This window comes from Macaca mulatta, chromosome 13 (genome assembly GCF_049350105.2).
Source record: "Macaca mulatta isolate MMU2019108-1 chromosome 13, T2T-MMU8v2.0, whole genome shotgun sequence".
Lineage (NCBI taxonomy): Eukaryota > Metazoa > Chordata > Mammalia > Primates > Cercopithecidae > Macaca > Macaca mulatta.
The window spans coordinates 56,409,108-56,436,426 of NC_133418.1; the positions used below are offsets into that span (position 1 = coordinate 56,409,108).

The 27,319-nt window shown below is 40.8% G+C and overlaps 1 protein-coding gene across 2 annotated transcripts; it reads left to right on the top strand.

Moving 5' to 3' along the window:
- The first annotated feature begins 1,769 nt into the window (after window positions 1–1,769).
- CNRIP1 (cannabinoid receptor interacting protein 1) lies at window positions 1,770–25,494 on the top strand. 2 transcript variants are annotated; one of them, NM_001266378.1, is given in 3 exon segments: window positions 1,770–2,508; window positions 4,421–4,571; window positions 24,478–25,494. In NM_001266378.1, coding segments are annotated over 3 exon segments (495 nt in total). In that variant the 5' UTR covers window positions 1,770–2,329; the 3' UTR covers window positions 24,643–25,494.
- The last annotated feature ends 1,825 nt before the right edge of the window (window positions 25,495–27,319 follow it).

Here is a 27,319-nt window from a genome sequence, read left to right on the forward strand (position 1 = left end):
TTCTGGTTTGTTTTGTTTTGTTTTGTTTTTGAGACAGAGTCTCGCTTTGTCACCTAGTCTGGAGTGCAGTGGCATGATCTTGGCTCACTGCAAGCTCTGCCTCCCAGGCTCAAGCGCTTCTCATGCCTCAGCCTCCCAAGTAGCTCGGACTACAGGCATGTGCCAGCACGCCTGGCTAACTTTTTGTATTTTTAGTAGAGACAGGCTTCACCATTTTGGCCAGGCTGGTTATGAACTCCTGGACTCAAATGATCCGCCCGCCTTGGCCTCCCAAAGTTCTGGGATTCCAGGCATGATCCACCATGCCGGCCTTAGAACCAGGTTTTAAAATGGAGCCATCATCCTCCAAGTCCACTGCTCTTTTTGATACACAGGTGGAAGTTGGCTTGAGATTGTGGGGTTACTAAACAAAATGTTGAGGAAAAAAGGCAAAATTTCCAAAAAGGCTTTTAAATGACCCCAAAAAGATACCCGCTTTCCACTACTTATACACCAGAATAACCAACATTAAGTTTACTGTGTAACCCTCTCATTCTTTTAAAAGTGCTAATAAAAACATATACATTTATATTCTTTTAAAATTTTCATTGTTCTAAAACACTAGAGATGCTACTTGCAATTAGATTTCTTTTCATCATTCCAGGTAAATCACAAGGATCTAATTAATTTTAAAGATATGAAAGAATTTACATATGGACATGATTAAGGCGACAACCATAAGTCAATTCGACAACTATTTCTGGAGCACCTACTATGTGTCAGGCACTGTTCTGGGCATGATGGGGAAACAGGAACAAACAAAACAGATAAAATGCTCGCTCTCAGGCTGTTTCCCAGCCACCCCACTTTTATCATTAACAGTTTTTGCATATGTGTTTGCCAATGCAACCTATATTTCATCATTTTGATAGTTGTGCAACGTTCTGTAGTATGGGTGTATAAGAATTTATTCAGTCATTTATTTATTGGTTAGCATTTGATTTAGGTTTTATTTTTATTTTTGCAACCAATGTTGCAATAAACACCCATATTACATATATATTATACATATAGCTTATTATTTTTTAAAAAAGCAGTCTAACTTAGGTAAACAAAAACTGCCAAGCAAACCCATCCCTACCCATTTGTTCTCACTAGCCCACTTCATTTCCCAGGTGTGCTCCCCGGCTCTGGTACTATCCACTTGGGTGGTGCTGAAGCAGGTGCTCTCTCTGCTCCGGGAAGCCATTCCCAGCACAGTCCTCATACCTTGAGTCTCCCCTCACTTCCAAAAGTCAGCTGTCAACCGACCTCTGCCACAAAAACTGTCTAATCACGCTTAATATGAAAATCTAAACTCTGCGGTGTCGCATAGGGCGCCCTGCCAATAATCCTTTGACCCCCTCCCACCATTTTGTCACCAGAATACCTTAGGCTCATGCCAGTTGCCTTTTACAGGGTTAACAGCTCACCCTTCAAAATCTGTGTAAATATATGTAATTAATTGCACATATTTATGTATGTCATTTTTGAGACGAGCATACGTATAATGGAAATGCACACCCACAAGAAGATGTAGCTCCTTGAGTATGGTTATTTTCTTTCTCTTGCATCCATTCCTAATCCAGTGTGGCTCCATCACGTGGAATTGCGCCTTTCCTCGGCCATTTCCCCTAAGCTTTGGAAAGACTCGTATTTCCTGAAATTTAAATCACCAGCTAGCGGTTTCCTGTCCCCCTTCCCGTCTCCCTTTCCCCCTTCAGCCTCCTCCCGCCTAGCTGGCGCCGGATCCGCGAGCAGCAGGGTCCACCGCACGTAGTTGGCCGAGGCGGTATCCAGATTCCGGGGGTCTCGCTCCTTGCCATAGTGGTCGCTTAACCCCAGCGCCTTCCCAGTGCCTCCCAAGCCTCTCCTCCTTCCGCCCGGGGCTGTTCTAGGAGGAGCCTAAATGACCGCTTCCCCAGCTGAAGGGGATTGTGGTGCGTAAACAGGATCAACTCCCTCGCCCCCAGCTGCGCGGATCTGCGCGGCGGCCTGCGGGCCGAAGCGAGCCCTCGGGTGCGCGGAGGGCGCCGCACGGGAGCGGGGGATGGGGAATCGCGCGGCCTTGGAGCAGTCTCTTGGGCCCACTTCCTCGCCAAGTGGGGAGGGGGGCCACAGCCTAAGGAGTTGCTCCTCAAAAGCCTGGGCGGACGGCGGCGACGGCGCGGATTCCTAGCGGCAGCCTCAGCTCCACCACCTCCCTCACCCTCCCCGCGCTTCCTCTCCGCCCCTCGCGCTCCAGCCACTCGGCCGCAGCCCGCGCTGTCCTCCGCCCCCCGGAGCCGCCGCGCCAGACCCTCGCCCAGACATGGGGGACCTGCCGGGCCTCGTGCGCCTCTCCATCGCGCTGCGCATCCAGCCCAATGACGGCCCGGTCTTTTACAAGGTGGACGGGCAGCGCTTCGGCCAGAACCGCACCATCAAGCTGCTCACCGGCTCCTCCTACAAGGTTGAGGTGAAGATTAAGCCCAGCACGCTGCAGGTCGAGTGAGTGCGGGGCACCTGGTGGCGGCAGGGTCCCCCATGGGGTACAGGCGGAGGACCGAGGCCCCTAGGACAGCCCAAGCCTCTCAGGGGCCTCTAGCCTCGCTCTGCGCCCAGTGGGCCCGGGGGTTGGGGGAAGAGGTCACTCCCTGTCCGCCTTCGTCCTCTTCCTTCCCTTCGGCTTGTAGTCCTCCATTCTCGCTTCCTTCCACCTATCGCGGTGACCTCAGTGAGTTCTTTAAAATCGGCGACAAGAAGCCAGGGGTTTTGCTTGTCTGTTTCTTACAAATTTCTCCTGCCTTCTGTCCAGCCTTGGGCGCGGAACCGCAGGCGGTCGGGGTGGAGCAGATGGGAGGCATCCGCAGGGTTCACCCACCGCAATCCCAGCCCTCCTGCGCCGTCCAGGCGGCCCACCGGGTCTGCCCGCAAGGCTGAAGGAGGGAGAAAGGAGGAATGAGGTGGAAAGGCAGGGGAGGGATGGTTACTGGGGCTCCCTGAGGGATGCTCCCTACTCCCTTCGCCATTCCGTGGCTGAGACCCTGGGGTGGAGCAGCAGGCACTAATAAGAGAGTGGCAGCCCCTTCTCTGGCCTAGTTTCACGGTTTTCCTTGCCGTAAGCAAGCTTTTCTTTTTCTCCTGAGTTGTCTGTTCAGCCTGGTGATGGTGCCTGGGATTAGCAACATCCTCACAGCAAGAGGATGTTTTTTTGGTTTATCCATGGCGGGGATGGTCTCCTCCCAGTGACCACTGGATGATGCACCCAGTAGACCTCTGGCGGGAAAGTGTGTGGGAGCATGCAGCAGCCTACCGGGAAGAACTGCGGGTTCTTTACCTCTCGCTTCTGTCTACCAAAAAGTCTAGTCTGCAGAGAGAAAATAAACCAGCATTTATTGTATCTCCTACATGGTGGGCATTATTGAGGGGTGGAAGGACTTTGAATTCATCAGACACTACTTATAGCTTACGTTTTAATTCAATAAACTTGTATTAGTCTTCCAAGGTGCAAGGACCTAGAACCAAATCTGGATGGTTTCTGGTACTCCTGGTCCATCTATTTGTCAGCATCCCCCACAGCTCCATGCACCCTTTATTCTCACATTTCCCGGTGTTGTGCACCTGGATATAATCCAGGCTTTTCCTTTCCCTTCTTTCCTGCCAACCTTATCCCCGGAGTTATCTGTTCTATATTCCATTTTTTTCCAGAGTATTCCTCTAGTGTTCAAACTAATCTAAAAGTTAATTTGTTAGGAACAAAACTATTTTTTTCTTGTTACATTTTAATGCTATCAAGGATTTTTCAACTCTAACCCAGTGGTTCTCAAACCTGAGTACACATCAGAATCACCTGAAGGGCTTGTTAAAACACAGATGCTGGCGCTCTCCCCAGAGTTGCTAGTTTAGTCTATGGTAGGGCCTAAGAATTTGTTTTCTAAGGTCTGCAGGTGATGCTGATACTGCTGGTCCAGGGACTTAGCTTTGAGAACCATTATCCTAACACAAAGGAATGATGCCAGTGAGAATTTCTGGTGGTGTAGAAGGCTTGAGGTACTCCAAATCACAGGACCCCTGGTTGTTGGAACAGGAGGAAAAAAAAAATATTAGAGGACGAGTTCAGTATTCTCAATCATACCTGCATATTAAGATCACCTAGATAACCTTAAAATAAATTTAACCGTGTACAAACTTCATCTCAGGCCAACTGAATCCTAATGTCTGGGGCTGGTGATATAGGTTGGTTTTTAATTCCAAACTAAAGAGGAGAAGCAGTGCCTCCTGAACTTTCAGAACTTTCTCCCACACCACAATGTCCCCTTAGCTAAACCCTGTAAGTTTCCTGCCTAGAGTTTTGGTCCAGAACAGGACAGGGTGCATAGGCTAATTTCAACCATATGTGGTCAACTCAAGTCTATTGCAGGAATATTTCCATTGGCGGTGTGCTTGTCCCACTGGAACTGAAGTCAAAAGAGCCTGATGGGGACAGAGTTGTTTATACGGGTACATATGACACAGAAGGTGTGACCCCAACCAAGAGTGGAGAACGGCAACCCATCCAGATCACCATGCCGGTAAGGCCCGCTTGGGGGTGTAGGAGTATGGTGCCATGGAAAATGGAAATCACAGAAAAGAAAATGGTCACTATCTCTCTCTAAGAAAAGGTGTATTGGGAGCCAATTACTGTGGAAATTGAGTTGTGCATTTCCTTCAAATATCTGCTGGAGAGAGAACTGCTTAATTAATGCTCTTTTGCATGACAGACTGACCCTATAGCTGCTGAAAAGACACCATAAGTAGAAGCAGATGGTTCTGGAAGAGACAGTACCTACACTGCCATTTTCCCAGTTATTGTCTACATCAGAACTGGTTTAGATAATTGGCTGTGAAAAGTTTCTGATTCCAGTTAGGCCACAATTTTCTGGTTATGAGAAAGCTGATTTGAATGACACTTTGCTACTTAAAGCTAAATGGAGGAGCCAAAAAAAAGTGTCATGGGAAATAACACACCTCTTATATGTAATATATAATATAATACACCTATTATATATAATATACACCTATTATATATACACCTATATAATATATATACCTATATTATAATAATATACCTATTATATATGATATCTGATCATCCTATGTGATATCCTTGTGACAGCCACATGATAATCCTATCAGATATCATATATAATAAAATGATATACCCTGGTAATATGGCCCCAAGTAAGATAAAACAAACTGGTAGAAAGGATAGAGTCAAGATATAGATTTAACTATATGTGCAAACATCATAAATAGGTGATGAAGCAAGCTTGCCAAAGCACAGGGAAAGGAAGGTTCACCTAAACTGCTGCTTGCAAACTGGGCAGCCTTTTCCCTCTGCAAGAGCAACTTTCAACTGTCTGCCCTGTAGCTTTATAGGCAGCATCACAGGGGTTCTCGAATATCACTCTGCATAAGAATCTCCTTGGGAATTTGTTTAAAATTCCAGTCCTAGGTTCCCTCTCCATTGATCTTAGCTCAATACAGCTAGGGTGGGAACAAAGAAACTCTTAGCATACCAGATCCTGAAGAGGATGGTGTGGGAATGCACTTCGAGAAACACCTATCTAACCTTTAGAACCTTAAAGTGTTCACAGTCCCCAGTATACATTTTAAAAACCATAACAGTCACCTAAGGAAATAACCTAGCAGCTCATCCCTTTGCATCCAATGTTTGAACTATTTTTAGACAGTGCTCTGTTGTTCTATCAACTTTCAACAGAGAAAAGTACAAAAATGAGGGAAATGTATAATTCCTGCAAGGGAGAAATATTGTTAACATGTCAATTAGGCCGGGCGCGGTGGCTCACGCCTGTAATCCCAGCACTTTGGGAGGCCGAGGCGGGCGGATCACAAGGTCAGGAGATCGAGACCACGGTGAAACTCCGTCTCTACTAAAAATACAAAAAATCAGCCGGGCGCGGTGGTGGGCGCCTGTAGTCCCAGTTACTCAGGAGGCTGAGGCAGGAGAATGGCGGGAACCCGGGAGGCGGAGCTTGCAGTGAGCCGAGATCGCGCTACTGCAATCCAGCCTGGGCGACAGAGCGAGACTCCGTCTCAAAAAAAAAAAAGAAAAAAAAACCATGTCAATAAATGTTCTTAGAAAGTTGTTTCTATGTCTTTGAATATATATGTGTGAGCCTGGGCAACATAATGGGACCCTGTGTCTAAAAAAAATTTTTTTTAATTAACTGGGTGTGGTGATACTACACCTGTAGTGCCAGCAACTTGGGAGGCTGAGGCAGGAGAATCACTTGAATCCAGGAGGTTGAGGCTGCAGTGAGCTATCATCCTACCACTGTACTCCAGCCTGGGTGACAAGAGTAACACCCTGTCACTAAACATGTATATTTGAGTTTCATTCCATATATATACTTTTTTTCTACTTGTATACATCTGTCAATGTCAAATATATGCCCATATATATATGGAATGTCATTTTAAAGTCTGTATGGGTATTGTATTTTATGAATGTATCAAATTATCCTCAGCCACTTATTGCTGATGATTTCTATTTTTCAGTATTATAAAGAAAACCACATTAAAATCACTCAGTACTGTACAATTGTGTAATGTTTTCTTGATTCCTAGAAGAAATGTGCATGTTAAGGCATTTTATAAGACTGCCTCACTGACCTCTAGAAAAGCTAGGCAATTTACACTCCTATCATCTGTATTCAAGTATCCATTTCTCTCTGCACTAGTTTGTCATTTTTACATATTTTTAATCTGATTGAAATACTTTAATTTTTACTTTTAATTTGAAATCTTGACATGTTCACTTTTTGTATCGCATTGTCTAATGTTTCTAGAATAATGTTCACTGTTAGTAGCAGTTAACTACTGCTACTAGCAGTAGTTGGAGATAATTTATCTTATTTGATATATTTGATGAATTACATAGAGAAATATACTTCCAAATACAAAACTTTATTTCTTACAATAAGCCCTACTTAAACATGTATTGTTAATATATTGTTAAATTATATAGGCTCTTTTATTTAGAATTTTTAGATTTTTTAAATTTGCTTGCTTTATCAGCAAAGATTTGAGGATTTCCTGTATATCAGGGACTCAGAAGAGTGGTGAACAAAATAGATAGCCCGCATTTCATAGAGCTTCTGATCTAGAGGATGGAAACACACTTTATACATGATTATCAGTAATAAGGCAAATAATTGCCAATATGAAAAGTATAGTGAAAAAGTAGGGCTGTTAGAGTATATACCAAGGGTCTTATCCTAGTCCAAGATTTGGGGGATGGTTTTCTTGAGGAAAAAATCAAGGATGAATAAGAGTTGGGGAAAGAAAGAGCATTTGAGGAAAGAGTAGTTGCAAAAGTCAAGAGCTGGAGGTAGCATATGTGTTCTAATGGATGAGAAGCCCAACATGGCTGGCATGGAGTGAGGCAGAGACGGTACAAGATAAAGCCCGAGAGGTATGTAGGGGTTAGATGTTATAGAACCTTCTTGCTACTGGATTTATCCTAATGACTAATAGAGATTCATTGAAGTTTTTGAAATTAACTTTGAAATATGATTAACATAAAATGCACCAACTTTACAGTTACATAGGTTTTGATAAGTAGATGCTACTATATAATCACCACCCCAGTAAAGATACAGAACACTTCTGTTACCCTGAAAATTATTTGCAGTTAATTCCTCCCCAACCTAGCCTATCCTGAGCTTGCTGTCTCAATATTAGTTTTAACTATTTAAGAATTTCATGTAAATAGAACAGTGCTGTTTGATTTCTTTCACTTAGTATAATGTTGAGATTCACCTATGTTGCATGTATCAGTAGTTGGTTCACTTTATTGCTGGGTAGTACATTATATTGTGTGGATATACCATAATTTCTCCCTTTACCAATAAATGGACATCTGGGTTGTTTTCAGCTTTTGCTATTATGAGTAAAGCTGCTGTGAACATTTGAGTGTAAGTCTCAGTGTGAACACATTTTCATTTCTCTTGAGTAAATATCTAAGAGGACAGTTGCTAAATCACATGGTAAGTATGTGTTTATCTGTGTAAGAAATAGCCAGACGGTTGTACCATTTCATATATCCACCAGCAGTGTATGAGAATTCTAGTTGCTTTACATACTCAATGTATGTCAATTTTTTTAATTTGGAAATGCAAAAGACATAGAAGACCCAAAACAATCTTGTTTGATCTATATTGTAGTCCTTAAAACAGGTAGCATAAACCTTCCAGCTTTGTTTATTCAAAGTTATTTTGGTTATTCTAGGTCCTTTGTGTTTTACATAAATTTTAGAATGGAGCTTGTCAGTTCCTCCAAAAATTGGGATATAGAGTTTCCATTATATCTATAGGTCAACTTAAAGATATTTGACGTCTTAATATAGAGTTTTCTATACCATGAACATGATTTATCTCTTAGGTCATCTTTAATTTTCTCCACAATATATTACAGTATTTCCTCTACAGACTTTATACATATTTTGTAAAATTCATTATTTCATATTTTTGAATTTTATAAGTGGAATCTTTGCTGGTATATGGAAATAAAATAGATTTTTTGTATATTGGTGTTGGATCCTGAGACTTAGCTAATCTCACTTACTAATCCTCATAGCTGTTTTTGGAAGATCCTTAGGATTTTTAAAATATGCTATCATGTCATCTGTAAATAGTTTCTCTTTTCTTTCCAGTCTGTATTCCTTTTATTTATGGCCTGATTGCAATGGCTAGGACCTTAGCAGTTTGCTGCTAAATAGAAATGGTGAGAGTGGATATTCTTGTCCCTCAGTCTGAGGGAGAAAGCATTCTGTTTTTCAACACAAAGTAGAATAGCTTTAAGGTTCTTTATTGTAAATCTTTTTATCAGGTTGAGGAAGTTCTCTTCTATTCCTGGTTTACTGAGTTTTTTTTTTAAATCATGAGTGTATTATAACATGTTTTCAAATAGTTTTTCTGTATCTTTTGAAATGATCATAAGGCATTTTATTCTATTTATGGTAGATTACATTGCTTTTTCAATGTTAAAATAACCTCGAATTCCCAGGTTAAATACCACTGGTCATGGTTTATTCTCAGTATGTATAGCTGGATTTGATTCATTAATATTTTGTTAGGGATTTTTGCCATCTATGTTCCCGGGGGGATATTGGTCTATGGTTTTCTTTTCTTATAATGCCTTTGTCTCGTTTTGGCTGTCAGAGTAATGCTGGCTACATAAAATGATTTGGAAAGTGTTCACTCTTCTACTTTCTGGAAGAGTTTATATAGAATTGGTATTTTTCTTAATGTCAGATAGAATTCACCAATGAAGGCTCAGATTATACTTTATTTGAATATTTTTTATTACAAATCCAATTTTCTCAATAGATATTGGGCTATTCAGATTTTATTTCCTGAGTTTTTGTAATTAGTCTTTGAAGTCATTTATTTCAATTAAATTGTCAACTTTATTGCCATAAAGTTGTTTATAATCTCTGCCATTCTTTAATGTCTTAGGATCTTTAATAATGTCTACTCTTTTACTCTTTCATTCTTTTTTCTTTTTCTGGAGATGGAGTCTCGCTCTGCCTCCCAGGCTAGAGTGCAGTGGCGGCAATCTCGGCTTACTGCAACCTCTGCCTCCCAGATTCAAGCGGTTCTCATGCCTCAGCCTCCTAAGTAGCTGGGATTACAGGTGTGCACCACCATGCCCGGCTAATTTTTTGTATTTTTACTAGAGATAGGGTTTTGTCATGTTGGCCGGGCTGGTCTCGAACTGCAGACCTCAGGTGATCCTCCTGCCTTGCCCTCCCAAAGGGCTCAGATTACAGGCGAGAGCTGCCGCACCCTGTCTACTCTTTCATTCTTGATATTCAAAATTTTTATTTTCTTTCCCTCTGATTAGTCTAGCTAGAGATTTCAGTTTTATTGGCCTTTTCAAAATCCTAGCTTTTTTTTTTTCACATGCTTCACTCTGTTTTTCTACTTCATTGTTTTCTAATCCTATATTTATTCCCTTTCCTTGTTTGTTTTGAAATATTTTAACTTAAGTATAATACATATACAGTAAAATGATCCCTTCATAGGGTTCTGCTTGTCAGTAGTTTGGTTTTGATGCACTTAAGTGGTTTTTCTCCCCATTGGGGATCATTGAATTTCTTGAATCTAGAGGTTAATGTTTTCACCAAAATTGGAGCATTATTAACCATTGTTTTGTTAAACACTTTTTTAATACTTCATTCTCTCCTTTCTTTGTAGGACCCCAACTAAACATATGTTGAAAAGCTTGATATTGTCCCATAAGTCTTTGAGGACATGTTCAATTTTCTTTCTTTTTTTAATGGATTTTTAGAGTAGATCATTTCCACTGATGTATCCTTAAGTTCACTGATTCTTCTATTTCTAGTCTTGTGCTTATCTTCTAAATTCCATTATATTTTTTGGCTCTTTTCATTTGTCTTTTTTGTAGTTTCAGTTTCTCAAGATTCCTGATGTTGGCTAATTGAGACCATGTTTTCCTTAATTTATCTGAGCACATTTGTAATTGCTGGTTTGAAATATGTAATAAATCCAACACCTGTCTCTAGTTAGAGTAAATTACTATAGCCTGACTTTTTTTTCTTGAATATGAGTCACACTTTTATGTTTCATTACATGTCTGGTAATTTTTGGCTACAAACTTAACCTTGTGGATAGTTTATTACCAACTCTAGTTTCTGCTTTATTCTTCTGGGTATCACTGGTTTTTTGTATTCTAGCTGGCAGTAAACATTCCTGTACTCAAACTTCAAATTCTGTCTTCCAGCAGTTTGCAGCAGCTGATCTCTTTGCTCAGTTTTTACAACTTCCTGTTGCTGCCTTTTTAGCCTGGTCTCCTTTTGTGCCCATGGAGCTTAGCAGTCAGCCAAGGAACTGGACAGCTTATACTGAGATTTTTTTTAACATGCCCACCCTGCGGTTCCCCTATTTCTCCAGCTGCTCTGTCAATCCAAAACTGTTTTGTTTGAGACGAAGTTTCACTTTTGTCACCCAGGATGGAGTGCAGTAACATGATCTCGGCTCACTGCAACCTCCACCTCCAGGGTTCAAGCGATTCTCCTGCCTCAGCCGCCAGAGTAGCTGGGATTACAGGCGCACGCCATCACGCTCGGCTAATTTTTGTATTTTTAGTAGAGACGGGATTTCACCATGTTGGCCAGGCTGGTCTTGAACTCCTGACCTCAAGTGATCCACCTGCCTCAGCCTCCCAAAGTGCTGAGATTACAGGAGTGAGCCACCATGCCCAGCCAATCCAAAATTCTTTACTCTGACACCTACTTCTGAGGTTAGGGAATGCACTGAATATACATACATACATACATACATACATACATACATACATACATAGCAACTATTAATCTTAGCACAACTTTGTCTTTTAAGGATTGACTCTTTGCTGGTTTGTCTGCTTTTTCAGTGGCCCCTGTAGGGTGTCCCTCTCCCACTATCCTTCATATGCAGTTAGCTAGGAATTACAGCAGACTTTATAGTCAGATTTGAGGTTCTATTCCTTCTGCAGATCTTTCTACCAGGATTTTCTAGGTTATTTCCAGCTTCTCTGCCAGTCCTGATGCTGTCTTCCGCCACTTCCAACAGATAGGGCTGTCATTTTCTCCTGCCAGGCTTTCAAGGGGTTGTGTAGTACCCCTTCATGGTAATGTGATAAGATAGGCACTTTAAAACACTCTAGTGGCCAGTGCTTAGATTAGAAGGGGAGACAGAAAAGCAAAGAACAATTAGAAGACCTTTGCAGTCTTAAATTTTGGTATTAGGGTTAATAGTTTTGCAAAGTGAATTAGGAATTTTTTTTTTTTTTTTGCTTACGCTCTGAAACAATTCACATACCATAGGACTTAACTGTTACTTAAAAGTCTGACTGAAATTTCCCATAAAAGTCAGGACCGAAAGTAAAGATACTTAGAAAGAATGTCTTGCTGTCAATTTAGCCCATGACTTTTGCCTTTTGGGGGTTTTATTGAGTGACTATTATGTTTTTCTGAGGAAAACATCCATTTCTACAGAATTTCAAAATGTATTTTCAGACCTCTAGAAATATTAGATGCTACTGATAAACCAGTTAATCCATCAAAAAACCACACTCTTAAACAAGTTTAGAAGCACTTTAACTGAGTTGCACACTGACGTTGGGCTTCCAAAAGTTATGAAAGTTTGCTCTAAGAAACAGCTGTGTGTAAAAACAGCTCATAGCTAAATGCCCTAACTGTTCCATGGGGAGTGTTTTCATTGTTGTTTTGTTTTGTTACAAATTAGAGCTGGAAAAGCTTTTTAACTTTTTTTTCTTCTGGGAAACAGAATATTTCTCTCCCTTCTAATGCGATTTTTTTTTTTTTTTGAGAGGGAGTCTTGCTCTGTGGCCCAGGCTGGAGTGCAGTGGCGGGATCTCAGGTCACTACAAGCTCCGCCTCCCGGGTTTACGCCATTCTCCTGCCTCAGCCTCCCGAGTAGCTGGGACTACAGGCACCCGCCACTGCGCCCGGCTAGTTTTTTGTATTTTTAGTAGAGACGGGGTTTCACCGTGTTAGCCAGGATGGTCTCGATCTCCTGACCTCGTGATCCGCCCGTCTCGGCCTCCCAAAGTGCTGGGATTACAGGCTTGAGCCACCGCGCCCGGCCGAGATGTTTTAACTCATTCTTTTTCAGACTGTTTTCTGAAGTCTGGGTCCACCTGAGATATTTCAGTCCTCACTGAAAGGGGTGGGGAGAGGGCAGGCATCTCTCTTGTTCATCTGGTCATGTGCTGCCTTATTGGGTAGAAAAAAGTTCTGCAAAAACTTCAAAATCGGCCAGGCGCGGTGGCTCCCGCCTGTAATCCCAGCACTTTGGGAGGCTGAGGCAGGCAGATCACGAGGTCAGGAGATCAAGACCATCCTGGCCAACACGGTGAAACCCCGTCTCTACTAAAAATACAAAAAATTAGCCGGGCGAGGTGGCGGGCGCCTGTAGTCCCAGCTACTCGGGAGGCTGAGGCAGGAGAATGGCGTGAACTCGGGAGGCGGAGCTTGCAGTGAGTTGAGATCAGGCCACTGCACTCCAGCCTGGGCAACAGAGCAAGACCTCGTTTCAAAACAAAATAAAACAAAAAAAACTTTAAAATCACTGATAATAGACCATATGTGTTTTTTAAATTTTTGCACCAGTAACCAGACAGCCCAGCATCAAATCTAAGCTCAAATCAAGCATTATGTTTAATATGCTTATATTTCAGACTATCATATGTATTTTTTCATTTTATGTAAAATGCTGAACACCATCTTAAATTCTTTGTAAAATGATATATAGGTATAAATATATAAATTAAGGTTAAAGTGGGAAAGTTAAATTATAAAATCTAAAATAATGGAAAAATCAAAATTGACTAGAAAAATTAACACTTGATTTTTAAATAGAAATCATAAAGAAAAATAATTATGTCTCTACACAGTGTAAAGTGAAAATAAAACAATAGTGAGAAATATGACACTTCTTGAAGAGTCTGTGATATTTTAAAAACACCAATCTTCAACAGAAATATTGACAAAACATTTTCCAGAAGAAGAAACTAAAATGTAGAAATGTGCATTCTTGTAATTGGTAGTGAAAAGTAAACTAGGAAATCTATTTTTTAAAAGTAATTCCCAATGACATCTTTTTTTTTTTTTTTTTTTAAATAAGAGACAGAATCTTACTCTGTAACCCAGGCTAGAGTGCAGTGGCATGATCACAGACCACTGTAACCTCAAACTCCTGGGCTCGAGAGACCTTCCTGCCTCTCAGCCTCCTGAATAGCTGGGACTACAGCCACATGCCACCAGGCCAAGCCAATTTTTTAAATTTTTGTAGAAATGGAGTCTCACTATGTTGCCCAGGCTCATCTCAAACTACTGGGCTCAAGCAATCCTCCAGCCTCAGCCTCCCAAAGTGCTGGGATTACAGGGGCGAGCCACCATGCCTGGCCCAATGGTATCATTTTTCTAAACAATGCCACCTTTGCTGTCAACATTGTAAAATGGGTTGTACACTTTAAAAGGACCAAAATGGCCATATATGGGAAGAGCAATAAAGATTCATTTCTTTTGACCAAATAATTCTACTCCTATTAAAGTAGACATATATATATAAATTATTTATTAAAGCACTTTTTGCTAGAGGGCAACTGACATATCTAATATCTGGGGAGTAGTCTAATTGTCATGATACATCATGATAGAGTCCTATGTCATCATTAAAATTAGAACAATTAGGTCAGGCACGGTGACTCACACCTGTAATTCCACCACTTTGGGAGGATAAGGCAAGAGGATTGTATGTGGCCAGGAGTTCAAGACTAGCCTGAGCAATATAGCAAAATTCTATTTCTACAAAAAAAAAAAAAAAAAAAAGCCAGGCGTGATGACATCTTCCTGTAGTCTCAGCTTCTCCAGAGACTGAGGTGGGAGGGTTACTCTAGCCCAGGCATTCAAGGCTGCAGTGAGCTGTGATCAAACCACTGTATTCCAGCCTGGGCCACAGAGTGATCCTGCCTCAACAAACAAGGACAAAATTGTAACAATGAATGTGTAGTTAGACAACATATACAATTGTATAACACTGTGACAAAATTGTAACAATGAATGTGTAGACAACATATACAATTGTATAACACTGAGATAAAATCGTAACAATGAATGTGTAGTTAGACAACATATACAATTGTATAGCACTGTGACAAAATTGTAACAATGAATGTGTAGTTAGACAATATATACAATTATATAACATTGTGACAAAATTGTAACAATATGTAGACAATATATACAATTGTATAACTGTGACAAAATGGTAACAATGAATATGTAGTTAGATAATATATACAATTATATAACATTGTGACAAAATTGTAACAATATGTAGACAATATATACAATTGTATAACTGACAAAAAGGTAACAATGAATATGTAGTTAGACAATATATACAATTGTATAACATTGTGACAAAATTGTAACTATGTAGTTAGACAATATATACAATTGTGTAACATATGTTAAATAATTGCAGCTGTAAAATATGTTTATGTGAAGGGGACCTGAAAATCAGCTGAATCAAAATGTAAGGATTACTGCCACTTTAAAAATTTGCCCAAATTTATGAATCTTTTTTTTTTTTTGAGACGCAGTCTCGCTCTATCGCCTAGGCTGGAGTGCAGTAGCACCATCTCGGCTCACTGCAAGCTCCGCCTCCTGGGTTCACACCATTCTCCTGCCTCAGCCTCCTGAGTAGCTGGGACTACAGGCACCCACCACTGCGCCCGGCTAATTTTTTGTATTTTTAGTAGAGACGGGGTTTCACTGTGGTCTCCATCTCCTGACCTCATGATCCGCCCGCCTCGGCCTCCCAAAGTGCTGGGATTACAGGCGTGAGCCACCGTGCCCGGCTCAAATTTATGAATCTTATTTCACTTTTTAAAATCATGTAAATCATCTAAGATGCTGGGACACATTCCTAGCCTTCCCCTCTGCGCCCAACCAAAAAGGAATTCTACAGGGACTTGAATGGCTTTCTGTTTTGTTTGGTGTGATCGTAAATTACAGTATTTGAGAATTTGACTTTCTTCAAAAAATAACTAGCATAACACCCTTAAGGGTAAGTTTTATTTATTTATTTATTTATTTATTTATTTATTTATTTATTTGAGATGGAGTCTTGCTCTGTCGCCCAGGCTATGGTGCAATAGTGCAATCTCGGCTCTCTGCAACCTCCACTTCCCAGGTTCAAGCGATTCTCCTGCCTCAGCCTCCTGAGTAGCTGGGATTACAGGCACCTGCCACCACACCCAACTAAGTTTTGTATTTGTAGTAGAGACAAGGTTTCACCATGTTGGCCAGTCTGGTCTCAAATTCCTGACCTCAGGTGATCCGCCCACCTTGGCCTTCCAAACTGCTGGGATTACAGGCATGAGCCACCATGCCCAGCAGTTTGTAATCTTTTTTTTTTTTTTTTTTTTTTTTTTTTTGAGACAGAGTCTTGCTCTGTCGCCCAGGCTGGAGTGCAGTGGCTCAATCTTAGCTCACTGCAAGTTCCGCTTCCCAGCTTCACGCCACTCTCCTGCCTCAACCTCCCTAAGTAGTTGGGACTACAGGCGCCCACCACCAAGCCCGGCTAATTTTTTTCATATTTTTAATAGAGATGGGGTTTCACTGTGTTAGTCAGGATAGTCTCGATCTCCTGACCTCGTGATCCTCCCACCTCGGCCTCCCAAAGTGCTGGCATTACAGGCATGAGCCACTGCACCCAGCCGCCGTTTGTAATCTTTATACCATGTTAGAGCTAAAAGTGGCCTTAGAGATTAGGTAGTGGAATACACTTTTCATTGAAAACTCAGGCCCACCAAGTTATGTCTAGGATCACACAGTTAGAGATAAATAGTATCCTGATATTCTTTTTTTTTTTTTCCTATTTATTTTATTTTATTTTATTTTAGATAGGATCTCACTATTACCAGGCTGTTATCTCACTGTTACCCAGGCTGGAGTGCAGCAGCACGATCACAGCTCACTACAGCCTCGACCTCCCAGACTCAAGCGATCCTCCTACCTCAGCCTGCTGAGTAGCTGGGACTACCACTGTGTATGACCCATACCTGGCTAATTTTTTTTTTTTTTTTTCCTAGAGGTTGGGTCTCTGCTGCCCAGGCTGCAGTGAAGTGGCATGATCCTAGCTCACTGCAGCCTTGACCTCTGGCAAGTGATCCTCCAACCTCAGCCTCTCAAGTAGCTGGGACCAGAGGCACGCACTACCATACCCAGCAAAACTTTTTTATATTTAGTAGAGACATGGTATTGCTGTGTTGCTCAGTCTGGTCTTGAACTCCTGGCCTCAAGTGATTCTCCTGTCTTGACCTCCCAAAGTGCTAGGATGACAGGCATGAGCTACCATACCCAGCCTTAATATCTTCTTTACTTCCAATTTTTTTTTTTTTTTTTTGGCAGAGTCTTGCTCTGACGCACAGGCTGGAGTATAGTGGCGTAATCTTGGCTCACTGCAACCTCCATCTCCCAGGTTCAAGTGATTCTCTGCCTCAGCCTCCCTAGTAGCTGGGATTACAGGCAGCCACCACCACGCCCGGCTAATTTTTGTATTTTTAGTAGAAACAGGGTTTCACCATCTCGGCCAGGCTGGTATTGAACTCCTGACCTTGTGATCCACCTGCCTTGGCCTCCCAAAATGCTGGGATTGCAGGCATGAGCCACCGCACCCAGCCTCTTTATTTCCTTTCTTTGTCTTATCACTATATAGTCATCAGACTGGCTAAAATTGAAAGGACTGGCAATGCCAAGTGTTGGAGAGGATATAGAGCAATTGAAATTCTCATTGCTGGTGAGAAAATAAAATGGGCATAATCACTTAGGAAAAGTTTAACAGTTTCTTATAAAGATAAATGTACTTTATAAGACCTAGAACTTTTAGTCCTATTTAGTGAAGAGAAATGGGAAACATTTACTAATAAAACCTCAAACAATACAGGAATAGAAAGGCTTGAAATTCAGTGGAAATTGATAGGTCACACCACACTAAAAGTCACAGATGCATATTTATACTGAATTTGTTTACTAATAAAGTAACATCATGTTTCTTTTAAGATTTTTCTGTCCTCCCAAGTCAATGGATTTCTAAGTGATCTTGATTAATTTCATGTCTGCTGTAGAAGTAGGTGGCATGGTGAATAGAAAGAAGTACACTGGAGATTCTATGCCAATGGGTTGTAAGGCCACCAAAATTGTTTAAAACAAGCTCTTTAGATTCCTCATTTGTTACTGAGGACAACAGATGAGTCTCCTCTCCTTGGAATCAGATGTGTTATCTTCCACATTAGTTGTGAAGTAAAAAGTGGACCCAGGCTTGCAACTCGTAAGAATACTATGGCAAATAAAATGTCCAGGTAGAGTGTCTGTCTCCGCTGGGGCTGCTAAAACAAAATACCACAGATTGGATGGCTGAAACAACAAACATCTATTTCTCAGAGTTCTGGAAGCTGGGAAGTCCAAAAATCAAGGCAATAATCTGGTGAGGACCCTCTTTTTCATCCATAGGCACTTTCTTGATGTATCCTCACATGGCAGAGAGAGAGATCATCTTTCTCATGTCCCTTATGAGGCCACTGAACCCATTCATGTGGGCTCCACCCTCATGACCCCCGTACTTCCCAAAGGCCCTACCTCCAAATACCATTACAGTTAGGATTTAGGCTTCACCATATGAATTGGGGTTGGAGGAGGGCATAAACATTCAGTCCACAGCAATGCCCTAAAGCATTCTACCTATGACAATCCATGTAATTTCTCATCCAGAGAGGGAAAAAAAACTGTCCACTATAACGATTTATATCAGCAGTTTCGTACAGTGATAAATAGCTCCTACCTAGGAATTAGGAGACCTAGGTTCTTGTCTGGCTCCTATCATTGCCTGGCTTTGGAGTCTAGACTGAGGGCAAGTCATTTACCCTCTCTGAATCTTAGTTTCTTCATCCATAAAATGGAGATAACAAAACCAGGCACAATATTAAAGTGGAATGATGTATGTGAAAATATCACATAAAATAGACTGCTATACAAATAGACAGAATTATACCTATGCATAAATTGTACCACCCAGGAGCCTGCCTGGGTAGATATTCCTTAGAAGGCACAGATGGGCTGGGAGGGAGTGAAGAGCCTGTGGAGTTGTTCCTGTTCTTTAAGAAGAATGTCAGCTTTCAAGACCCCATCTGTTCCTACCCAGACAAGAAGAAATTCCGAGCTAGGTAGTAAGAGGCCCAGGAAATAGAACTCCAAAAGAAAGAATAGGAAGAGGGCTAATGGGAAGTGTAAACAGCAAAGGCATGGGGGAGAGGAAGACATATATATAGTTACTAGCACTTACATTTACTTCAGTGTGACCTTAGGTCCAGCATTAATAAACCAAATTTGAAATATTAATACGAACACTTAAATATATCTTTAGCTGTGACTGTTGCCATCAGCAGATTTTAACTTTGGTCTCCCTTGTTACTGAGAATTCTTAGATTGAGACTTCTAAAAATTTTTTCAGACATAAGCCTTACGTTTTTCTTGTCTGTGGTTGTAATCAGCTTGGTGGGCTTTTCATTTTTATAACTGACTTTTATTTCAAAAAATAAAAATCTCAGCATTGTTTCTCTCACTTACCTAGCATGATTTTAAGCTGCTTCCTTCAAAAAATTAGCTGGCGTTTGAAAAGTATTATAAAATATTTTTAGTATAAAGTTTATTTCAGTGTATATTTTATTACAAAATATTTTTATAATTTAGAATTCAAATGTTAATTGTAAAATTCAGTTGCACTTAAGGTGTGCAGTGCCTTGTGCTGGTCAAAAATAATCAATACTAAATCCTCTAAAAGTCTTGGTGAAGTATAGAATGAGATTTTGATTTATACATACCACCACTAACCTATTGTGAACAGTCATAATTTCATTAGAATGCACATATTTTAATAGAATTTTTAATATCCCTTGGGCTTGCAGGCTGTATATATTTTTGTAAGATGATAAATCCATTTCACTATTTTAAAAATTTCTGATTTTAAAAGTAACATTTATTGTAGAAAAAATCTGAGTGAACAAATTTACAAGAAAAAAAAACCCCATCAAAAAGTGGGCAAAGGATATTAACAGACATTTCTCGAAAGAAGACATTTATGCAGCCAACAGACACATGAAAAAATTATCATCATCACTAGCCATCAGAGAAATGCAAATCAAAACCACAATGAGAAACCATCTCACACCAGTTAGAATGGCAGTCATTAAAAAGCCAGGAAACAACAGGTGCTGGAGAGGATGTGGAGAAATAGGAACACTTTTACACTATTGGTGGGACTGTAAACTAGTTCAACCATTGTGGAAGACAGTGTGGCGATTCCTCAAGGATCTAGACCTAGAAATACCATTTGACCCAGCCATCCCATTACTGGGTATATACCCAAAGGATTATAAATCATGCTGCTATAAAGACACATGGACACATGTTTATTGCGGCACTGTTCACAATAGCAAAGACTTGGAATCAACCCAAATGTCCATCAATGACAGACTGGATTAAGAAAATGTGGCACATATACACCATGGAATACTATGCAGCCATTAAAAAGGATGAGTTCATGTCCTTTGTAGGGACATGGATGCAGCTGGAAACCATCATTCTCGCAAACTATCGCAAGAACAGAAAACCAAACACCGTATATTCTCACTCATAGGTGGGAAATGAACAATGAGAACACTTGGACACAGGAAGGGGAACATCACACACCAGGGCCTGTCGTGGGGTGGGGGAAGGTGGGAGGGATGGCATTAGGAGATATACCCAATGTAAATGATGAGTTAATGGGTGCAGCACACCAACATGGCACATGTATACATATGTAACAAACCTGCACGTTGTACACATGTACCCTAGAACATAAAGTATAATTTAAAAATCTGAAGATAGAAAAATTCAATTTCTTAGAAGGTTATATTTTTCATTTTTTCTATGTATCTTATTTTACATATGTGAGCTCATAATGTATATAAACCAATTCATCTTTTAGCATTTTTCTAAACATTTCCTTGAAGCATCGACAACCCTAAACTCCTTTTTAATGGCTCTGTAAATTTATCATATGGATATGCTGCCATTTTCATATTTTCCTAATGTTGGATGCTTAGATTGTTTCTGGTGTTCAGAAATTGTCACCAAGTTATTAGAGGAATAGTGTATCTTTAAAAGTTTATATTTCTTTAATTACTAATTACATTTGAATGTTTTTGCAGGTGTTAGTCATTTTTTTCCTTTTTTTTTTTTTTTTTTTTTTTAAAGACAGGGTCTTGCCCTGTTGCCTAGGCTGAAATGCAGTGGCACGATCTCAGCTCACTGAAACCTCTGCCTTCTGGGCTCAAGTGATCCTTTCACTTCAGCCTCCTAAGTATCTGGGACTACAGACACACACTCCCATGCCCAGCTAATGTTTTTAAGTTTTTGTAGAGACAAGGTTTCACCATGTTGTCTAAGCTGGTCTTAAACTCCTGGGTTCAAGTGGCACTCCCATGTTGGCCTCCCAAAGTGCTGGGATTACAGGCATGAGCCACTGCACCCAGCCATTTTTTTTTTTTTTTTTTTTTTGTGATGAACTGTTCCAATTTTTTATTCCAGTGTTCTCAGTAGTACTTACTAATAATGCATATAGTACTTTATGGTAAGGATAATGACTATTTGGTAATACTTTTGGGAAATACAGTTTTGGTTTAATTTTTTTTTCTGGTAATCATTAAATTTTGAAAATACAAATAAGAACATAGAAGAAAATCAGCTGGGTACGGTGGTTCATGCCTGTAATCCCAGCACTTTGGGAGGCCGAGGCTGGTGGATCATGAGGTCAGGAGTTCGAGACCAGTCTGGCCAACATGGTGAAACCCTGTCTCCACTAAAAATACAAAAAAAAAATTAGCCAGGTGTGGTGGTGGGCACCTGTAATCCCAGCTACTCAGGAGGCTGAGGCAGGAGAATTGCTTGAAACCGGAAGGCGGAGGTTGCAGTGAGCCGAAATCGCACCACTGCACTTCAGACTGGGCAACGAGAACAAAACTCTGTCTCAAAATAAAATAAAATAAAAATTGAAAATACAGAAATTAGCCAGGCATAGTGGCACGTGCCTGTAATCCCAGCTACTTGGGAGGCTGAGGCAGGAGAACTGCTTGAACCTGGACAGCAGAGGTTGCAGTGAGCCGAGATCACACCCCTGCACTCCAACCCTAGGCGACAGAGCTAGACTCCATCTCAAAATAATAATAATTTAAAAAGAACACGGGAAAAAATAAAACAGTCTATCAGAATTTCTAATATTAAATATATATATACACACATATATATACACAATTTTTTTTTTTTTTTTTTGGAGACAGGGTCTTTCTCTATCGTCCGGGCTGGAATGCAGTAGCATGATTATAACTCACTGTAGCCTCAAACTCCTGGGCTCAAGCAACCCTCCTATCTCAGTCTCACAGGGTGTGCCACCAAACCCAGCTAATTTTCAAACATTTTTTGTAGAGACAGGGTCTCACTATATTGCCCAGGCTAGTCTCAAACTCCTGGTCTCAAGCGATCCTCTCATCTTGGCCTTCCAAAGTACTGGAATTACAGGTGTGAGGTGCCATACCCAGCCAAGTATAATTTTAATTGAATTAATACTTCATGTTCTTCATGGTACTCTGCTTAGTTCATGTAACAATATAAGATAAAAACTATATTAAATACTTTACATTTAAAAGTACTACATGGTATTCCATTATATAGATATGCCACAAATAGTGCCTTAAAGATGGACCTTTAGTGTTGCATTGTTTACTACTCTAAACTTTGTGATGTTCTTAAGATAAATTATAAATGGAATTGCTGGGCCTGAATGTACTCACACCTTTAGCTTCATACAAATGATCCTTCCAAAAGGCTAATTCAATTCCCATTAGCAGTATTTAGAATACCTGTTTTCTTATAGCTCACTAAAAATGGATATTTCTATTTTTCTTAACTTTGAGGTATAGTTTACATGTAATTGACTCATCTTAAGCATACAGTTCAATGAGTTTTGACCAACATATATGTACAGCCATGTAACCACCACCCCAATCAAGATGTAGAATGCTTCCATCACCCCTAAAAAGTTCCCTTTTGTACATTTGCATCAATTCCCCTTCTCACCCCAGGCCCTAGATAACCACAGATATTTCCTGTCAGTGTAGATTGCATTCGGTCACTATGTAGATGGACTCATACAGTATGTGTTTTGGGGGCCTAGATTCTTTTGCTCAGCATGTCTTTGAAATCCACCCCTGTTGCTCCTTGAATCAGCATGTCTTCCTGTATTGTTCAGCAAAAGGTCATTTTATAAATATACCAAAACTTGCCTATCAACAGGTGAATAAACATTTGGGTCAATTCCAACCTGGGGCTATTGTGAATAAAGCTGCTGTATGCTTATATAGGTCTTTAAGCCACAACTCTCTAAAAAGAGATAATTCACTTTCATACCTGGGAGGTCTGTGGACTCTAGGTATATCATCCACTATTTCAAATCAAGCAAATTTCCCAAAGGAAAGCCTAGATCTTGTTTTGGGATCAAATTAGCAGGATGAGGCAATGGTGCAAGATATACTTTTGAGAGCATCTTGGAAAGCTATCCGGGAAGCACCTGATCACCCTCCTCCTGTATCAGCAAGAAGCATAAGACTCCTAATGCTCACTGCCTTCCTCTGTCCACGTCTTCTGGCTCATGACAAGTCTAAGAATACTGCCAAGTCAGTCCCTGTCCCCTCCCATGACAGGGGAGGGTCAGAGGAGAAAATAACGACAGACATCATGTGGTTTAATGCCAGATCCCCTAAATAGCTCCAGAAGGCAGTAGCAGGGTCAGGCTACCCCACAGGCCACTTGAGCATCTGCCCAGTGGCCTCCAGGGTATTCCATGTGCTCTTCTCAGCGGCAAGAAATGTGTGCTTTATACCTCAGGAGAGCTCTGTGCAGTGATTTACAGCGCCTACCTTCTGGAAGTAGAATGCAAACTTCTTAAGAGCAACAATCCTGCCCTATACAAATTTTTATACATGCATAGTAGATACTCAAATATGGTTTTGGATAATGTATAAGCCCAAGATGTAGGCATGGACTCCTGACTTATAAGTACTCAATGTTTAGTAGTTAAAATAGAGCCTTTAACAAACACTTCCAATGAAATATTTTTGGTTATCACTTTGAATGAAATATTTTTCTTTGGAATTAAAACTAATGGTGGAAATTATATCTTATGTAGATGCATTGCACATAGGTTGTTTTGTACCATTGTATTTTGAGAAAAGCCAGTAAACCTTATTCCTCCTTTTCCCTTTGCCATTCCCCTTCTGTAGCAGGGACCATTTGGGGGGTGAATATGGGGGTTTGTTTTAGAGACAGAATCTTGCTTTGTTGTTCAGGCTATTCTGGAACCCCTGGCTTCAGGCTAGCATCCTGCCTCAGCCTGGGGTTACAGGCGTGAACCACTGCACCTGGCCAGCAGGGGCCATTTTAGAGTAAGCTTTAAAATTCTAAGTTTTCAAAAAATTAAACTTGAAAAACAAGATAAACTTTGGAGTTATTTTTATTAAAAGCAATATGATAGCAAGTGGCACACACGCAATGGAAATCAGATTTTATAGAGAAGAATGGTGTACAGACAGCTTTTTAGGAAAATATCTCCCATCACAAAGGAGGGAGCTAGACCACTAAACGAAAGGCTTCCGAGCCTTGCAGACCAAGAGAATCTGGACCGGGTCTGCTTGATTATCCAGGAGCAATGACAGTAATGTTAGCTCTCTTCTATTGCTCGTGGCAGAATGAGGTTTTTATCGGCCATGTTTCTCTTCCCTCAGTTCACAGACATCGGGACCTTCGAGACGGTGTGGCAAGTCAAGTTCTACAATTACCACAAGCGGGATCACTGCCAGTGGGGAAGCCCCTTCTCCGTCATTGAGTACGAATGCAAGCCCAACGAGACACGCAGTCTGATGTGGGTGAACAAGGAGTCCTTCCTCTGAAAGTGGCTCTTTCTGATGCTGCTGGACAATCTTTTCAGAAACCCACTTTTAGATAAACCAGCGCAAGCCTTAAACAAGGCACGCCGCACCACTGCTGTTCCCCATCTGGTCCCGATGACCTACTAGCCCTGATTATTTTGAAAGTGTAATTCCCCTCTGATACAATATCCCTCACATTCAAGATGGTGATGTACCACCCCCGAGAATACTTCCGTCTGTATTTTGTGCTGATGTTCCTGCATCCAGTTGTTCTTGGTCATACTATTGACCACTCGTGACCGGAGTTCAGTGGCCCTGGCAGGCTTGTCCTGCTCTTGACTGTTCCACTGACTGACTATGGTGTTTTGTTTCCAAGTAAAGTGATTCCTCCTTTTTTTTGTTCAATGTTAAATTTAAAAATAACCATGTGTATGGGTCCTCCCATGTGTAATACGGTAACATGTAACTTGCAGTGTTTGTCAGCTTTCAAAGCAGGCTTTGTGAAAATGTAACACAAACAGCAGCAAATGGGGCTCCAATGTTGTGCTTCCTATCAACAGCTCTACTCTTTCAGGGAAGGATGATAACAAACCAGAAGGACAATTATGTACGTATTTATAATGTATTAAAACTCTTGTAAGTAACTTAAGGTATTGTGCAATGGCCTAGCCTAGTAGAAATGAGGGAAAAGCATTGCCGTGGACCATTGTTAAAGTGACAGGAGTTGTAGGGTTACCCCTTTGACAAGCTTCCACAGTCTTCAGACATGCACATTGATGGCATCCCTACATTCTTCTTCACTTGAACTTTGTAAAACTGCATATGGACCTGTAATCAACTTTTGATATTTCTTAATAAAGGCATTGAAAATCATGCCCTGATTTGCATTCTTAATTTGGGCAATAGCTATCTAGCAGGGGGATCCCTGCTCTAGGCCAGCTTCATTCAGGCCTCTATGCTACAGGATGAGGGAATGTATCTGGAGTAGAATTAGCACTTATTCATGAATCAAGTCTGACCTTTTAGCAGGATTGCTCCAGCCAAATTTAACAGGGCTAGCACAGGCCCAGGTGCTTGGTGGGCAATCAAAAAATGCTTGTCCCTATCTCACTCCACTACTCTTTCTGTGGTGACCCCTCCCCAGTTGGTGAGCTATGTGGTTCAGTAGCAGGAGAGCAATGGTGCTATAATAGTGTGTTTACATCATGGTTGAGGCCTCCTTGCCTACTTCCAGCACCTTGCACAAAGTCCATATACCATACAGTTTAAGGATAAATTCCATAAGAAGTAAAGAAACTTCCTCTTGAAAAGTAACATGCTATTTTCCAAAAATATTGTAATATTTACTTGGGCAGCACAAATCCTACTGTGTTGGAAAAAGTTGGTTGGGGATTGTTTGTTTTTGCTACCTGTAAACGCTTCTTATAAGAAAATGCAAGCTGCTGGGAGTATTTTAAAGAGTTGATTCATTGTAGAACTGAATTTCAAAGGCTGGCACTCAACACCTTTTCCACCTGCAAATAGCTTACCTGCAGTGATGCTGTACAGTCACCAGGGAACAGCAATGCCTTGCTTTTGGGGATCATAAATGATGTTAAAGGAGTGTAACATGTTTCTCAATAAGCTTGTTTTTCAAAAAAAAAAAAAAAAGTCTTCATTACAATTGCTAAAACATAAGTACTAACCCATTCCTAATCACTATTTTTTAAAACTAACACTCAATTATTTGAACAGACATTGAGATATTTAAAACAATAGATTTACTACAGAGGCTTAGGTTTTCTTCCAGAATATCCAATAGAAATGCAGAGTGATTAAAACGCTTAAAATAAAAAGTGGGAACTACACATTTTAATTTAATATTTACTAATTTGGTTAGTAAATATTTTCACTGGTGAAACACTTTTCCAAGCCAGTGACTAGAGCTTGAGTATTTGTGTTAAGGGTGGAGATATTATCATGACATTTGCAATAATCCATAGTTTTTTTTTTTTTCTTTTTTATTTTTTGAGACAGTCTCGCTCTGTTGCCCAGGTTAGAGTGCAGTGGCATGGTCTCGTCTCACTGCAACCTCCACCTCCCAGGTTCAAGCAATTCTCTTGCCTCGGCCCCCTGAGTAGGTGGGATTAGAGGCACGCAGCACCATGCCCAGCTAATTTTTATATTTTTAGCAGAGATGAGGTTTCACTATGTTGGTCAGGCTGGTCTCGAACTCCTGACTTCGTGGTCTGCCTGCCTTGGCCTCCCAAAGGGCTGGGATTACAGGTGTGAGCCACCGCACTGGGCCCATACTTTTTTTTTTTCTTTTTCCTAACTAAAGGCTTTATTTAGAGTTTGAAATGAGTCAAGGCAGACATGGAGGAAACATGTCCTGGGATAACTGCTCACACTGTCCCACAAACGAGCCAGAAGATGAGCCCTGGCAGAGCACCTGGAGCGTGTGAGTCCTGCTCACATCCGGGTCACCACACCTTTCTCTGTCTCCGTTTGCTTATCTCTAAAACAAAGGGTTAGACTAGAAGAATTCTGAAGCCTTTTGAGAGTTATGGTTTGTATCTCTATTTTACACTCCATAAAAAAAAAAAAAAAGGAAAGTGTGTGTGCATATCTGTGTATGTTGTATGTGTATGTATTTCCTTAGGGCCAGAAGTCAGGTTGAATCAAGGGAGGTGGGGAGGAGATGGAGATGAAGTAACAG

Excerpts from the sequence above, each read along its gene's own strand:
- CNRIP1 (XM_077958316.1), top strand. The coding sequence starts at position 2,385 with ATGACGGCCCGGTCTTTTACAAGGTGGACGGGCAGCGCTTCGGCCAGA. Across the intron at positions 2,477-4,420 it reads GCTCCTCCTACAAGGTTGAG|GAATATTTCCATTGGCGGTG; the intron begins GTGAAGATTAAG and ends AGTCTATTGCAG. Across the intron at positions 4,572-24,477 it reads CCATCCAGATCACCATGCCG|TTCACAGACATCGGGACCTT; the intron begins GTAAGGCCCGCT and ends CTCTTCCCTCAG.